This window comes from Protopterus annectens, chromosome 3.part0 (assembly GCF_019279795.1).
Source record: "Protopterus annectens isolate FY-2018-M chromosome 3.part0, PAN1.0, whole genome shotgun sequence".
NCBI classification, from domain to species: Eukaryota; Metazoa; Chordata; order Ceratodontiformes; family Protopteridae; genus Protopterus; species Protopterus annectens.
In genome coordinates this window covers 763075051-763093457 of record NC_056731.1, presented here as the reverse complement: position 1 = coordinate 763093457, position 18407 = coordinate 763075051, and the positions used below count along the sequence as shown (strand labels likewise).

General features: G+C 38.2%; 1 protein-coding gene across 1 annotated transcript in view; it reads right to left on the bottom strand.

The window, feature by feature from the left end:
* INO80C (INO80 complex subunit C) overlaps positions 1 to 18407 on the bottom strand; it is a 237410-nt gene that overhangs the window by 186057 nt on the left and 32946 nt on the right. The window contains exon 2 of the mRNA XM_044065107.1: positions 9591 to 9707. Within this exon, the coding sequence (XP_043921042.1) occupies positions 9591 to 9707 (117 nt within the window). The remainder of the gene's footprint in view (positions 1 to 9590; positions 9708 to 18407) is intronic.

Here is an 18407-nt window from a genome sequence, read left to right as displayed (position 1 = left end):
GCTTATGGTCAGACCTGACCAATGAGGGGGTGGACCAAATGACCAGGTCTAGGATATTGGAGCCCCTGGTGGGACAATGGATTAGTTGATCCAGGGCGTTGGAATTTATGAATTCCAAGAACCGTTGGGAAAAGGAGTTGGTACCTGAGTAGTTTTCCCAATTAATGGCAGGGTAGTTGAAATCACCCAGTATTAGGGTGTTTGGTTGTATCTTAATATTTTCCAGTATGTTTAGAAAGGTGTAGTGAGAATCTTGGGGCATGGTTGGGGATCTGTAGCAAGCTACAATTTGGATTGCAGTCTTACCTAGTGTTAGTTGTACCTGGAGAATTTCAGATGCATTGTGTTGGGCAACTAGCCTGGAGGTGTGAATATCCTTGGTGAATATGGACACTCCTCCACCTTTAGTGTTTCGGTCCTGGTTTTGTGGCCGAAAAGTGTGGTAAGAATTGTAGCCTGGTATTGCAGGGTTGCTCTCTGGAGCCTTGAACCAGGTCTCAGTTACTGCACAGATATCGATGTTCTCCATTTTTAGGAGTGCTTCGAGAGAGTGCATTTTGAGGTTTAGACTTCTAGCATTGAGTAGCATGAGCAACACCTGAAGTTTTCACGGCTTGTTTTTTTGGACTGTCTGATTTCCAGCAGCAAGTATCTATGGCAAGCGCTTAAACTGGAATACTGGGTCACTATTTGCCCTCAAAAGAATCTTTATACAGAAAAAGAAGAAACAGCACCAAATATGAAATAAATGTTTCAAGACTGAAAGGAATGCGACATTGTCACCTTACTTATTTACTTTATTTGCTGAATATGTCATTCAAAATGCTGCGTTAAACGATTCAGATGCTAGAAACAAAACTTTATTTGCTGAATATGTCATTCAAAATGCTGCGTTAAACGATTAGGATGCTAGAAACAAAACTGCCAGAGAAATATTAAACAACCTCAGATAAGCAAACATGTAACTCTGATGGCTGAAAGTGAGGAGGAGCTGAGCAGCCTGCTGATTAAGGTGAAAAAGTGCAAAACTCGTACCATCATAAAAACTAAAATTATGTTATCCGTCCCAATCAGATCTTTGCAAAACGATTGGAAAAAGTGGAGGCAGTGACATATTTTATTCTCCTGGGCTCAAAGATCTCTACTGATAGTGACTGCACCTATGAAATTAAAAGATATTTGTTTACTTATAGCGGGACGTTTTATGGCAGCAATACACTGAACAAAGACTATAAATCACGCTCTCCTAACCAAACTAGAGAACCTAAATTACAATACACAGACAATCTCCTGGCCAAATGGTTGCCTTAAAAACAGCACTAAGTATTTATTAAACCAACTTTCCAGCACCTTTCTGCCCATGCTGATTGGCAATCATCAGGTCCCTCCCACTCAGCAAGCTCATTTATTTCTCGTTTCACTAAGCACAAGGGTTAACTGTGAGGAGGCATCTATCTGGTGTTTTTTTTTTTTATTTACTTTTTTTTTTTTCATCATCCAGCAACAACCAGTGGGTGGAGTGTGCAAATGGAGTTGAAGTCATTTTGGATTATTGTATCTCCCCCAAAGGTAAGACTGCAGTTATTTCTTTGGTCACCATCAGGTAAATTATTCCCCTGGGCAGTTGCACTGTCTCATCCTAAGGAAGGGCACAATCATCTGCCTTGCCTGTGTCATCAAGCATGCAATGCTCTAACCGAACACAGGTTGCTCAGCTTGCAGTCAGGGCTTTATTCTTCTATGCTACTGATTCAGGGCTTTATTCTTCTATGCTACTGACTCGGGGCTTTATTCTTGTATGCTGCTGGCTCAGGGCTTTATCCTTGTATGCTACTGATTCAGGGCTTTATTCTTCTATGCTACTGACTCAGGGCTTTATCCTTGTATGCTGCTGGCTCAGGCTATTAGTAAACCAACTTTCTCTTATGCTAAGTATATTGGGTTGTGGTATACTCCAGGGGTCTGTATTGTGGCCACTGATATTTTCACTCTATCAATAAGAAGTTTCAAAACTTTGAATGATCTAATATTGACCCCTATTCAGCGAACACTGAAAATAGCAAAGCTACAGAAAACCGAATTTTTTCCTAGGGAAAGAATTTGGTTGTCCGTTTCTGTCGCTTCGCTATTTTCAGCGCTGTGGTGGAAAGTTACGGGTCGGGTTCAGGTAAGTGTGCGATTGGGCGCAGGTTAGGTGAGTTAGGGTTAGGGCACGTAAAAGGTATGTGTGCGACTATGTGAACGTGAGGGTTAGGGCAGGTTAGTTGAGTTAAGGTTAGGGTACGGGTCAGGTAAGTGTACGATTGTGTGGACGTGAGGGTTAGGGCGGGGTAGGTGAGTTAGGGTTAGGGCGCGGGTGAGGTGAGTGTGCGATAGTGACGGACCTTAGGGTTAGGGTTTGGGTTAAGGTAAGTGGATAGTTAGTGGTGCATGTACAGTTTAATGTAGGGTTAGATGTAAGATTTTAGGTGTGTGTGTGTGGATTGCTGTTTGTTTGGTGTGCTTGTGTTGTGTGTATGTGTTTTGGAACAGCAATTTTTTTCCCTAGGAAAAAATTCGCTGTTCTGCATGTTCGATGTTGCAAGCGCTCGCTGAAAAGGGGTCGATATTAGAAGATTCGAAGTTTTGAAACTTCAATGTTCTAATATAGACCCCAAAAACATGCTGATGACTTATTACACTAATTTGTTTATATTTATTTTGTCTTCATCCTTGCCCTTGTCTCTTTACATACCCCAGCACAGATTATGCAGACAACTATATTTTTCATTAAAATTTAAGATCTAGATTCTCTTTTGCCTCTGAGGGTCAGTGCACACTGTAAAGGTGCATTTTACGTAATTATGTCAATTAAAACTCCCAGACATTTTATGTGAACATAGGAACATACTAAGCAAGAGAACACAGGGACCATAAGATGCCCGGCCATATACAAAAGTTTAAGTAGAAAATGACAAATAATTTTGGGGAGAGAAGTAATTTTTGAATAGGGAGCAAAGACAGCCACAAATTAGTTAGTAATTTGTGAACCCTCTTCTGGAAAATGGATAGTAGTAAAGAGGTTAAAAAAGTACAGAAAATACGTATTCTAATCAAATTCTCAAGCTCTACCAACTCAGCTTGAGTTCAAAGACTGAAAGTATACTTTAACAATATCAGAAAACAAAAATGTAAAAGTTGTGAATATGTGTTATCAATAAAATTGTGATGTGATCATGCAGCTGCAGCACACAATGAATGCAGCCAGTGTAAAAGGTTCAAACTGCAACTAATGTCAGAATAAAGTAGTAGTCTTATACTCCTGGCCTACAGGACAGATCCTGCCTCTGACCATGCACTTAATGTCTTACAGGAAAAAGGAAGGCACTCTGCCCTGGGAGTGAGCAATTAACGGCCAAGATTTACCCAGTCTCATTGAAACTTTTGACTACTAATTGCCTTAAAAAAATGGTGTAGATGAGTAGAAAAATACTATAATAATATATTTAAAATAAATAAGTAAATAAATACATAAATGTAAATCTGGAAGACTGCTTGTATTATATAACCAACGCTTACTGGCATTTATTTATTCATTTATTGCATTTGTTAACCGGGAAAATCTACTGGGCCTAGGTGAGCCCATTTTTAATAGAGGCCAGGCTAGAAAAGCTGCACATAACATTAATAGTACATACAAGAAAAAGCACAATCTACAGTGTATATACAGTCTCAATGCATGGAAATAAATTTTAAAAACAATGGAACAAGTTATTTACAAACATTACACATCAACAATGTGTACAATCTGATCATTGACAATGGAGTTAGTCAGGTAGGGTAGCAGTTTTGAATGCTACTTGTTGGAGTTTTGTAGGCATAAGCAGTTGAATTCAGCAAGTCAGAGAAAATGCCCCTAAGTAGAGATATTGTAGAGGGATATAGTAGTGGATCAGGTGTTAGGAGGTACTATTTTGGCACAAGTACATTGCCAGAGAGAAGAGAGGTGTGATCTGAGAGACTTCCTCTTAAAGATTACTGATTGTTCTGATAGAAGATGGGACAGCATTCCATATTTTTGAGACATTAAAGAGCACAGCATTTGACCAGGTGCAAGGTTAGGTTTTTCAAGTTTCAGCATCATTGCGTTTTTGGATCTTAATGGCCTGTTAGGGTGGTATGTAGTCAATAAGGAGGATAGGGATGGGCAAGTTGAAGGCATGTATATGAGTTTATATGCAGTGGTAAATTGTGAATAAGTGGGGTAGTGTGGGAGTTCGAGTCAGTTTAGCTGTTGGTGAGATAAGCATTACACTGTATGCAGGAGGAAGACACAGCAAACTGGGTTTGGCTTGGCTGCAGGGTTCATTTTGTTAGACAGGATATAAAAAATTGTTACTGGAAGTGTAAAAAATATCAGAATAGCCCATCACTGGCCCACTGTGTTTCACTTGTTGGTGGCTATATGTTAGTGACTATGTAACTGCAGGTGGAAAGAACAAATCTTTATTCTGTTAATTGGTAATTTTGTAACCTGCAGGCCTACCCTGACCACTTCAGCTTTCCACTCATAGCAAATGCAGATGGATGGTTTCTAATGGGGGACAATATTTGTTTAATGTTTTTGTTACTGTCTGTTTTCTTCAGCTGGTTTCAAACCTATGCTTTCATTATTGTAGCTTCCATTGATCTATTAATTCATTAGAAAGACTGCTGTCTACTAACACTGGAGGTAAACAAGCATAAGCAGCTACAGATACAAGGGGATACAGTTCTTACTTAACTAGAGACGTAACTGCTTACCCAAATAAAATTCAAGTTTCATGGGACCATGCAAGATAATGCGTTACCTCCTATACAGATTCAAGGAAAAACAGACTAAACCCTAAGCAGTCACATTAGGTTCATAGGTTCATAGATTAGTACTAGGCTAACTGCCCTTGCGAGCCATTTTAAACCTAGCCAATTATCCCTTGTGAGACTCAAAATCTGTACCTTGTGTTTGTAAGGCAAACACCTTAACCATTAGGCCACCCTCCCATAAATAAAAAAGAAAGTATGTGAATAAGTGACAGGCTGTAGTGATATCAGTTCACAAAAGGAGGGGAACATTGGCTTAGAAATTGTTTGTGTCTGATCAGCCTGACCAACATTCTACATAAAATCATGGCAACAATCAAATGGAGCTTATCCAAAAGGATAGCTAAAACTCTACCTCTTTTACATAATAGAAGTATAGGGTTTGTTAAAAGAGGAAATAGCAGTTAGAACTCTGTTCTTTGAAAAGGTAATAACAGTCCTTGATGATGGCGGGACAATGCATGTTGATTATATTTCTAAGGAATTCAACAACATCCTATCAAAGGAAATAATTGGCAAAAACATTAAATCTCAATCAAGGCATTATTCAATGGATAAAACACTAGTTAAGAATGGATACAAGTCCAAGTGAAGGGGTTACCTGCCTATTTCAATGAAGTTACCAGCTTTTGCTGTTCTGGGGTCACTTCCTTTTGGACTATTTTCAGATACTGAAGTGGGGAAATGGGTTCTGGATAACCAAGTATGACAATGATGAATACAAAATAGATAATTTACGCAGTACATGTCAAACACACACACACACACACACACACACACACACACACACACACACACACACACACACACACACACACACACACACCTAATTTTGTCAACAGATGCAAATGTTACTGTTCACAATGTCAGCCACAAAACATCAACAACATGAACGCTGACACCCTACTGTGCATGTGCAAATATAATAACCTCTGCACATGCAAAAAAACAAAAGTAAAATAAAAGAATAAACTGTTTCTTTTTGGGGGGGGGGGGGCAACATATTTTTTTTGCAGAAGGATAAACCCCCTGATACATCTCCCTGCTAATTATATATACTAACTCAAAGATCACTGTCGGCCATCTGGGTAGTCGCCCATATTTTCTCTACTAAACAGATACAGATGTCAAATGTTAAGTGGATTTGAATTGATGTAGCTTACCTACACACACACACACACACACACACACACACACACACATATATATATATATATATATATATATATATATATATATATATATATATATATATATATATATATATAAAATATATATATGGTTTCACTTCATATCATTGAAAGCTCATTTCATCAAATTTCAAAACAGCGAGACCAAATCGTCGAAAACTCTTAACATCAAATCTGAAATCATTGAAAACTACAAAGCAACTAGAAATAACATCCCAGACACAGTTTACTACGTTTATGCAGGGGGGCAACCCCCCCTGCACCCCCAAGTGGGGGGCTCCACCCCCCACCCCCCCTGAAAATTAAATATACCAACTCCAAGGTCGCACTACAGTTGGGGGGGAAAGGTAATTTCCTAATCCCACTGTAGTGTGACCTTGGAGTTGGTATATTTAATGTACGGGGGGGGTGTATGAGGGGGGTGCAGGGGGCTTATCCCGCTGCATAAACATAGTAAAAACTCTGTGGGATGTTATTTCTAGTTGCTTTGTAGTTTTCAATGATTTGAGATTCGATGCTATGAGTTTTCGACGATTTGTTCCCGCTGTTTTGAAATTCGATGAAATGATCTTTCGACGATATGAAGTGAAACTATATATATATATATATATATATATATATATATATATATATATATACATACACACACACACATACATACACACGCACACATTTATACACACACACACATATACACGTATGCGTACGCACACACACACACACACACACACACACACACACACACACACACACAGATGCACGCACATGCACGCACACGCAGATAATATGGTTACAGCTCGAAATCTCAAGTACATTTGACTGAAAAGTTTCTGAGGGTGTGAAAAACACAAAGCACAAAATATCAAAACCACATTTGAATGACTGCTCAAATTACTGAATGTTCATTTTTTTTATAAAGTTTGTAGACAGAAGTTTACAGGAAAATGAATGTTTGATTTAAAAGTTCATAGTGGTTGGTGTGTATGTGTGAGTGTTTACAGGTTAGGTAAGGGGACATATTAACTGTTTTGCACGTTTGGTGTCATGTGTTCTATGTCCTTTTGTTTTGTGTAATGGTAGTGTTAGGCAAAAGTTCATAGGTGTGTACTAGGCTAATGGCCCTGGAGCCTTTACAATGCTAGCCCATAGAAGTGCTCTGGCATTGTGCCACCCGACGTTAGTTCCCAGTAGAGCCACTGGAGTGATCCCTGGGGTGAACTTTCTATTTCCCATCTACTCATCAAGATTTCTCTTGAAGAGGGCCAGTGAGGTGCTCTGCTTGACATATATGGGAAGTCTATTCCAGAGCATGGGCAGTGTCTGGGTTATGAACCTGTCCCTTCAGCATGTTCTGTTGATTGTGGTAATGAGGTTGGGGTCTCTGGAGCATGTGGTGCGGAGTGATTGGGATTTCTTTAGATGTAGCATTTCTAACAGAGCTGGGTCAGACATGGCTTTGTAAGTCAAGCAGAGATCGCCTCTTAGTAGACGATATGAGACAGAGACTAGAAAGATTTTTTTGAGTCTGTCCATGTAGGACATGTGTTTAAGGCCTAGGATCCTCTAGTGAGGTACATGCCAAATGGGGCATTATACTCTATGACTGGTCTAATGGGGGAAGAGTAGAGAGAAATGCTGACCTCTTTCTTCCTGGATGCAAAACCCTTGGTAATGAGATGTGCCACACAGAAGGACTTTTTGACCACAGTGACAATGTGGTGGCCGAAGGAGAGGTTGCTGTCAACCTGTCCCCAGATCTCTTATAAAGCCTTCAGTGTTCAGTGGGCTCCCATAGATGTGGTAATTAGTGGGGACTAAGTTTTTCCCAAAGGGGATAACAACGCATTTTTTGGCATTAAGCTTAAGGCCATGTTTCGACACCAGTCATTGGTCTCAGTGAGGCCTTTCTGTAGGATGTCTGCATCGTTTTTTAGTAATCTAATATAATGTACAGGGTTACAGCATGGTAAGACTTCACACCCGCCCACACCACCCTACTCCCACAATAACCATAACCCTAACCCTACATATTACATCACTAAAAACCCATTCCCTAATCATCATATGATGTATGGTATTTTTTAGTTGAACAGTTATTAGATATTTTGTGATTGCATATTATGAGATTTCAGTATTTTGTTTTAGGTATTTTGAGGTTCGATATTTCATGACACATACATAAATTACAAGCACACATTATATGTACACCAGCACACAAGGTCTGGTGTGTAATACATGAAATACCTAGTAAAATAGGTCTAGGAATTAGCTTCAGTGAATTACTCAAAAGCAAGTCATACTTCATCATTTTTTAATACTGTTAAGAGTAACATGAAAATCTATAAAAACGTATAGATCCTTTTTTGTGTTGAGTGCAAACCCACTGCACCCTCATCTAGGGAATGTCGCCCTCCCTCCACAACTCTTCATTATATACACCAACTTCACAGCTGACCTACAATGGGGTAAGTAAAAAGTAAAAAAAAAAAAAAACACTCAGCTGCATTGTTGATTTGCTTTAATGTATTTTAGCAGTTAAGTGAGGGCTATATTAGAATTGGTTGATGTAGTTTTACTTCTTTAATTTTAGCTACTTTAGAAATAAAATAAGTCAGTTTTACCTGGCTGAGGCCTAATATTTAAACATTTTTTGGGTTCCAGTAGGATTTTTTTTTTTTTTTTTTTTTACATTTTTGCATTCCAGTAGGACATTTCATTTACAGAGGGCTGATTTAAGTGGGCAGTGTTTTACATTATAATAAAGGAGAGATGCAGTCTGTGTTTGACTTATTTTTATATACTGCAAGTGAATACTTGAGTTTGGAGGTTATCATAGCTGTCAAGGGTGTTTTGTGGGATGTATGTGCCTGTACTTTGTGCAATGTGTAAAGTTCTACTTGAAGCGAGTTTAGGGGATTTTAAATAACTTTGACTTGCAAAACATGTAAAGAAACTGCTGATGAATGTCAAGGGAGTAGATTTTAAAATAATACCTACAGAGAACTATGCTGAGCATGAATATACATGACAAAAGGTTACAGCAATCAAACTCCTTAAAGTCCAGTCAGTCACTGACTTGACAATCAGACTTATGAATCTATAAAACTAATTACTTCCTGTTAGCTGATTAGCAGTGGGCACGCAACAACACACCATCAATTTCTTATAGGTGTTAGCTGATTAGCAACAACACACCATCAGTTTCTTACAGCTATAACCACTGTGTACGTACAATGAGATAAAAACCACACAGAAACACACAAATGCTAAAATCAAGTTAACGAAGCACAAAAAGCATCACACTTTTCAACTGCAAAGCTGGGATAGAGACATTATACAGCTGTCAGTAAACAAGACTGGTAGTAACATCCCTCAAAGCCATTAAATCATGCTTCAAGGAAACATTAAATCTAATGTGCACTTTAACTTAGCTACCAACTTAACTTCTTAGATTCACAGTTTTATTTAGAAGAAAAAGAAATAATGGATTGTTGGTACCAAATATCACTGGCATATACAGTTTATCTTCCCTCATACTGCTGTACTTAATGATATACTTACAACAAAATTTGCATCTTTAAATGGCAATGGTTTAACCACCACTGGATCTGGGGTTGCAACACTGCAGTCTGTAGCCAACATTTTATTCTCAGTTGTAACTTCTACATTCGGTGGAGCCTAATAGACAAAAATACTGCATTATATCCGGATTTCCTTCAGAAATGCTACACACATAATGGTGGCATTAATTCTCCGATTTATTATTAGAAATCAGGGAACTTTAGCCCCCTAAAAATACCGAGAATTGAAATGAAAAAAAATATGAATGTGATGCACTATTTCTTCAATATAACAAATGATTATTATTAGCAATATCTACAATGCAAGTTAGATGAGGTTCTACTACAATGCAAGTTACAGAATACAAAGATGGAATTACGTATCACAGATCCTTACTTGAAATGAAGCAAAGAAACAACAGCAAAAAAGACATTTCAAAGCAGCAACATTCATTTCCACGTTGACTTAGAGGCTTACAACACAGCTATGCAGAGAGTTTTCTGTGTGTTTGTGTGTGCATATATATGTTTGTAATTTTACCTAAAAAGGGACACTTTTTAAAAGGCAATTAGGCTTAAACGAGTACACTGCAAATCCTGTCTTAACAAAGTACTATTGAGAAGACAGATTGCTGACATAGTGATACAGAACATTTCCTGTGTTACAATCAACAGTATGAATTGTATGAACTTTTTTCAGTCGGAGCTTACAAATTTGTAGATACATTTGTTCATTAACTGGGACAGAAGTGGCATATTAAAAGATGAAAAGAAGTACTACAGGCCATCTCTTTCATGAAGCAGTTGTTAAGACAACATCTACCTGAAGAGCAGGATTCAAGCAAATAATTACCTACATGAGGCACTGCTGACCTGATGAATTTAGTTCAGAGTTAAAAATGTAAAGACATCTCCTATCATCTAGCTTAACAAATGATTACAAAATAGCGGTTTACACTATCTACAAAATACACGTCAACAGAATCAGCAAGTCAACTTAAAATGGTATGCCAAATTCACCTCAAGCATAAAAGAAAAATGTGGACTAGAAATGTAGCAATATACTTACGGCTAAAAGGCTTACACCACAAATGAACCCTGAAGGAGTTAAACAGTTCTGTTAAGTGCTACTTTACCAAGGGTCATGAGTTTTTATGTGTCCTCAGAAAAAACAGCAGTTACACTTCAGTACTATGGGCTAGTCAGATACACTATGCTATTATGCACTAAAAGGACAGTGATATCCTGATTTATTTAATGACATTTCTTCCACCACTTTTCATCCAGCCCCTCCTATAAACTGCCAAGTTACAAAACCTAAAATCAGAAACCTTAAAGAAACAAGGAGATTTTTGTTGTTACCTTTCTGTCATACTGATAGCTGTCCCAGTGATTCATGCCCTTCACTGGGTCAACCAGCACTCCAATCTCCCCCATTAATGCCAGATTTCAGCCACAGTCAGTGAGGAGCTTAAGGGCATTAGGGAGGGTGGGCCGTCATGCTGTCAACCTTCCATCAGGGGAGTTTTCCTTATGACCTACCTGAAATCCCTCCTCTTCTGGTGACCAGTGGCAAAGCCCATAGGTGGACTTGCAATGGGGGACAACAGTATATCATCCAGCCCCCAAAGAAGCTCAGTCATATTCAATCACCCACCGCCAGGACCATGCCTCCCAACCCACAATATCCCCTATCTACAGCAGAGATTGTCACAAGAAGTGCCCACGTCACTGACCACCCTCCCAGGATGGGAATGCCCATCCCTTCCTGCTGCACTGTCAGTTCACCAAGCTGCTGCTGATCGAACCCAGGTCACCTGGGCCATTATGAGGACTTTAACCCTCAACACCACTGGAGCAGCATAAAGAAACAAGAAGATGAAAAAATAATGCAATTATTTTGCCCAATGAAATTAGACTTTAGAAATACAACAGTCTTCAATACTCTCTCACTAAAATGGTTACTGAACATCATAAAGAATGAACTAGAGAAGTCCAGAGGGTATGGGAATCACATCAGTTAAGGGAGAATACTAAACATGAGAACAGTACCACTGCAGATGAAAAGAAAAGAACCTATGGGAGCAGAAGGAGATGTAAGGAAAGGAGAAATAGGATAATGGGGACAGCCAGCTTTGTGGCACACACTAATAAAGCCTTGCCTGCAACACAGCTGATTTAGGTTAAGTTACCTATGTGGTGGAAAAGCCAACTGGATTGGATGTGGATAAGTGGACAACATCTGCTTGCCTATCATGTGGTAGTGAGGGCACCTTGACCCACGCAGATGCGAAGTGTGAACACGAGGATTAGGGAGGTGTACCAGCACAAAGCTATGTGCTTTAGCAGGAGAATATGAGCACGTGCCAATGCACTCATCGAGTAGTGTCCATTATAGTGGAAGTAAATATATATATATATATATATATATATATATATATATATATATATATATATACTCCACAAACGATCCCAGCACTCAAGGAAATAAATCGCAAAGTCAGCTTCAAGCAGAAAGTGATTTATTAGGACTTCCACAGCCCCATAACACAAACCGGTGGCCGGTTTCGCTCACAGCGTCCTCAGTGTGCAGTCAATAACTTGAAAGGCAGATCTAAATATACGCACAATGCGTATACGTCAATCCTTAAAGAAACAGTGCTAAATAGTTGAAACAGTAAACCCAAGCTCAAAAAAGCTACATAATAAAATAATTAATGCTGGTTCATACACAAGTAAACATCCCTATTTCAAAAGTAAAAAAAGAAAAGAAAAAAGAGAAAAGCAGTTAGCAAATTAGAATATAAAAAAGTGAATGTTTCAAATAAACACTATCTAGATCCTAACATTACACCCTACTAAACTCCACCCTACAGCAACAAAAATGTCACCAAAATGGTCAGTCCCAATAGTATATCTAAAAATGTATGATTAGAAATATGTAAAGAACCCTAGATATAAATTACTGTGATCCAAAACTCACAAAATTTACCAGTGGTCATTTAACCCCGGTTTAAACATGGCCCCCAAATTGGTGATCCAGCGGCGCTCCTTATTTGTTAACATTTGATGTTTTTGACTATCCCCTACATTAGATGCTATAACTTTATCCAAACCTATGAATATAAAATGTGATGTGGGATGAACTAATTTATGTTTATATAGCGCACTTCTTGTGCGTTGACATTTAATATCACTAATGTGTAAGCAAATCCTTTGCTTCAACGCACAAGAAGTTTGCCCTACATAAAAAGCACCGCACTGGCAAACAGCCATGTAAATTACCCAAGTACTGTTACATGTAATGAGGCTACGTATATCAAATACCTTTTTGGTGTTCACCGAAGTGAAAGATGTAGTTTTAGCCATAAATTTACATTGTCTACAAGTACCACAAAATGTACTTCCCTTTGCACCCAGTGTATCAGTGTTAAATTGATGGTCTTTTTTAAATTTGGAAAAATGTTGACCTAGGTTCTTACCCCTTTTGTATCCAAAATGGCAAACACTGTCAATATATTTGCTGAAAAACGCATCAGATTCCAATATATGCCAATGCTTCATTAACACATTTTTAATAGAAAATGTGTTAGTTCCATAAGTTGTAATAAATCTAATATGGGGACCATGACTTCTACGTACCCTATCTGTTAGTAGGGAATCCCTATTTATGGAACATGCTTCATGATTGGCTCTGCTGATAATGTTTCTTTGGTAACCTCTGTGTAAAAAATCTAGACTCTAAATCAAAAGCGTTATTGTGATACCGTTCATCAGAAGAACAAATCTTTCTCACACGTTGAAACTGTGAACCTGGAATGTTGAGGATAGTGTGGGGGGGGGGTGACAACTCTGGGCATGTAACAGGGCATTTTTAGAAAAGGGCTTTCTGTATAAATCAGTAAAAAGAAAACCATCGTTCTGCTTACCCACCAATACATCCAAAAATTCCACTGCATGGAGATTGATATTACCAGTGAATGTTAAACCATAAACATTGGAATTAAGATAGAGTATAAATTTATGCCAAAGTTCCCTAGACCCCCCCCACACTACCCAACAATCATCAAGGTATCTTCTCCACATGATTAAATAGGGCTTGAACATTGAAGGTATAGTATAAATATACTGGATTTCAAAAAAACCCATAAATAGATCAGCATAAGTGGGGGCAAAAGTAGCCCCCATAGCTGTTCCCTTTACCTGTAAATACCATTGTTGATTGAAGGTAAAAGCATTGTGTTCAAGCATTAACTCAAGAATGTTGATCAAGAATTCTTGTTCTTCACGGGAGAAGATACCTGAATAGTTCATCCAGTATTTAATTGCCTCAATGCCTCCTGTATGTGGTATAGATGTATACAGGGATTGGACATCTAATGTTCCCAAAAATTGATCTCTGTCTACTTGGTTATCATCAATAAGTGCCAAGAATTGTTGTGTGTCCCTAATACGAGCTCTTACATAGGACAATAATTTCTTCAATCTAAATTCCAAGTATTCAGAGAGCGGTTCTGTCAATGATCCTCTCCCTGCTACTATCGGACGTCCTGGGGGGTTCAAAAGGTTCTTATGCACCTTAGGCAATATATAAAAATACTGAAGAACTGGATGATCTACCTGAAGTTGACTTAACAACTGTGGAGTGATGAATTGGCGTTCACAACTAAGCTTAAGATACTCATCAATAACCTGTTTTTGTTGTGAAGTAGGATCAGAATCTAGACTTGTATAATATTCAGTATTGGACAGTTGTTTGTATGCTTCTGTTAAATAATGCTCTCTATCCCATATAACAACTGCCCCACCCTTATCTGCCCCAACTATCACTATGTTATTATTATTCTTAAGATTCATTAGGGCTTGATTTTCTTCCCTGGTCAAATTGTACTGTTTTTTAGAAAAAATCTCAGACTCATGTAGATGTAAGTCTTTAAGTACTAATTGTTCAAACAGTTTGACTGTACTATGGTAGGGTGGGGTAAATTGTGATTTCTTAAATTTAAATCCTGTATTGCTATCATCATGTTGTATCACATGTTCAGAATCTGAAAAGAAATATTTTAAATTAAGTTTTCTACAGAAGCTTTTCAAATCATTAATAACATCAAAATGAGATGCAAAAAAAGAAGGAATGAATCCTAGGCCTTTATTAAGCACACTGATTTCACTGGAGGAAAACTCCAGGTCAGTCAAATTAATGACCAGATTATTAATATCATTATTTAACTGTCCATGGGAAAGACCATCTACACTTTGTGTTGTAACATATGTTCCTTGAAGGTTTTCAATATGGCCTGTTCTACCCGCTCGGTGTTTACGCCCTGCCCTTCTAAAGGGGCTCTGAATCTTTTAGATAGAGGTGATGGAACTTCTGGTACACTTTCAGGTTCCGTATCAGTATTAGACACACTGGAAGAAAAATCAGAAGCACTGGTTGTATCATCATTCCACCTTAAAATAGACTTCACCCTTTTTCTTTTGGGCCTGGGAATAGTCTTGTCTTCATTGAAACGAACACCCTTTTTAACCTTCTTCCAAGTGTACATGGTACAATGTTTGAAATCATTTACATCACGTTGGTATTTTTGTAATTTGCGTTTAGAAAGTTCCTTATCATATTTCTCAGAATCATTAATAAATTTGGTATATAAATTTTCATATTCAGAGGCATTCACAAATTTTTGTGTACATTCAAAACATTCATCAAGTTTGGACAATAAACTAGGCAGTTGTGACTCATAATACTCGACCAACAGTTCCAAAAACATGCTGGAGGCAGTTGCCTGTATGCTTCTCCATTTCGCCATAAAGTTCTCATCCAAATTACTCAAACCAGGTTCTACGTACACTCTTAGGCCCCTCGGTGCAATTTTAGCAACCAAGTACGCCTTCAGTAATTTACAATGCCAGACATTAGCCCTGACTCGTTTAGATGCCTCTAATAAACCATTGAAACATTCTGCTGCTTCCGTGGGTTTGTAGCGTGTAGCTAACCCGCTATTGTTACTGTCCAATGCACCAGTAAAACAAGCACTGTCATCTTTGTCAGAAGACAAACCTTTAATGTAACTCAAAAAATCAGTACCTTTCGCCATGACTTTAAGGCCGTGGTACAAAAAAATGTCACCTTCCTGCTGCAAACTGACCAATAATGCGATATAGAACAATAGGATAATGGGGACAGCCAGCTTTGTGGCACACACTAATAAAGCCTTGCCTGCAACACAGCTGATTTAGGTTAAGTTACCTATGTGGTGGAAAAGCCAACTGGATTGGATGTGGATAAGTGGACAACATCTGCTTGCCTATCATGTGGTAGTGAGGGCACCTTGACCCACGCAGATGCGAAGTGTGAACACGAGGATTAGGGAGGTGTACCAGCACAAAGCTATGTGCTTTAGCAGGAGAATATGAGCACGTGCCAATGCACTCATCGAGTAGTGTCCATTATAGTGGAAGTAAATATATATATATATATATATATATATATATTTATATATATATATATATATATATATATATATATATATATATATATCCAGATCTAATGTGTGTTACGTTGGTTTGGTCATCATCTGTTAAAGTGACCACATATGGTGGATTATACAAATAGTCGGCAAGTGCAAAAGCTCAACGATGTGCAGATAGGGAAATATTCCCTTTCCCAGGGATTGGGCAATCTCAGAGTTAGTATATATTATTAGTGGGGGGTGTAGCCACCCTGCAAAAAAGTATATATTATTAGTGGGGGGTGTAGCCACCCTGCAAAAAACAATGTTTTAAAGGTGCATCCACCAAGGTTCTTCCTCAGCACATACATAGTAGATTGTCGAGATTTCAGTTTTCGACATATCTCAACCTACTGAAGGTAATCATACAGATATAAATATATACACAAAGCTGCCACTAGGGAAGGGTTAGGCTAAAAAAAGGGACCACGTACTTATGTGCTTTTGGCCTCTTGATTACTTCTCTCAGCCAAGGACAATTAAGGTCTGCTCTTACATGTTGTCATACACACCCATAACAATGGCATAAGTTTAATTAGGCTGGTAGAAAGGAATGGGAACTGAGCTTACTTCTTGGCTGCCTGCATGACAGTCTTTCCAATTAATTGTCTCAAGAAAGATTTCAATGACTGGCAAGCAAAAAGAGGCAAAACAGACCAAGGTAAACAAACAAAAAAAGCAGTAAATATCAAGTTTGTCTTTTTCAACAGTTTTACAGGGGAACAATTATTCTCCATGCAGTACACTGTCATTTTTAGACTTCAGCAGCAATTGATACTTTTTTGCAGACTGTTCTCCATCCTTTGAAAGCGTTTTGTGCTTTAAAATAACTGTAATTAAATACAGCAGCAAGCTACAATTAGCTGCTATAACATCATGAGCATGATGTATTCAACAACAGGTGCCATTTCATTGCACAACAAAGGAGACAGAAGTGTGCCACATAATTTGCTAAATGTAAAGTGAATAACCATCTTCACTACATTTAGAAAACAATTATGAATACATTTTGGAAGATGTATATGCTCATATGTGCATCAGTCAAAACAATTTAAACCATAGTAAGGAAACTGTGTGCATACTGCAAGAGTAATGAATGGAGTTCAATGTTCACAACTCAATCATGCTTGCACTTGACATAAAAAAACTATTTATAGGAAATGATAATTTCTTACAAATATGAATACCACTGCATCAAAAGTATGAAAATGATGCTTTTCACAGATTGCATAAACTTTCCTGTATTTCTGTCTAATACCAAAAGCATACAGATCCTGTTTAATACATTTATATTTTGACTTTTCACATTTACACCACATGCGTTTGCTGTGTATCTAGGATGCTAGCAAGCTGGAAAATTTAAATTCTCTAGCTTACGAACGGGTGTATAATAAAAGCTTACTTCACCTCCATAAAACAAAATAATTCCACCCCTAGAAAAGCAACTGCTTAACAAACAGAGGTGCTGGCTTGGTACAAAATGAATTTAAACAGAGGAGGGTGACAGACAGATACTTACTTCCCACTAAATGCTGACCAGCTTAAAACGAGGAGAAAAGCATGGTTTTTGAAGCAGTTCTATCTTTGATCCCGTCAGTCTCCTTAGATGGCCAAGTGAAATTCCACCTGTCTACAGGAAGATTGGACTGTCACAGATTGATGGATGAGATTTTTTTTCTCTAGGTCTACTGAAAATTCCCTCAAGAATTTAAATAACAATGACTAGGGAGTATTTATGATTAAAAGGTGACATTCTCACTCAGGATTCTGCCACCATTGTATTTTTGAAACATCTGCATTCTCCATTACATATAATCGACACGGAAGAAATTCTTCCCTCTTCAGTAAAATATTAATTTATGTAGTCACTATGATAATTAAATATATCATCCTCCCAAAATTTAAACATGAAAAAAGTCTTTAAGGAGAGCAATGCCAGGCAGAAAAAAAAAGGATGAGCAGTACAAATGGCTACAACAGTTTTGTATTTAGTGCAGAGATGTTGGCACCTTTAAATACCTAACTTACAGCAGACAGAAGTACTACTGCAGTACAGAGGGACAGATAAAAGTCTCTTCATTAATTTCCTTAAACCAATGACAACCTCTGCAGCCACACGAAGTGACAATCCATTAGCTTACTAGCTCCAGCCTATGCATATGTAAACATGTAAAGAGAAAAAGCACCTTTGCATACAGAGTCGCTAAGATCAGCACAGGGCCAACCTTAACAAGTGGGGGCCCTATTTGGACCATTTTGGTGAGGTCCCTCATCTAGCCCCCATTAACCACCCCAGCCCACTTCTC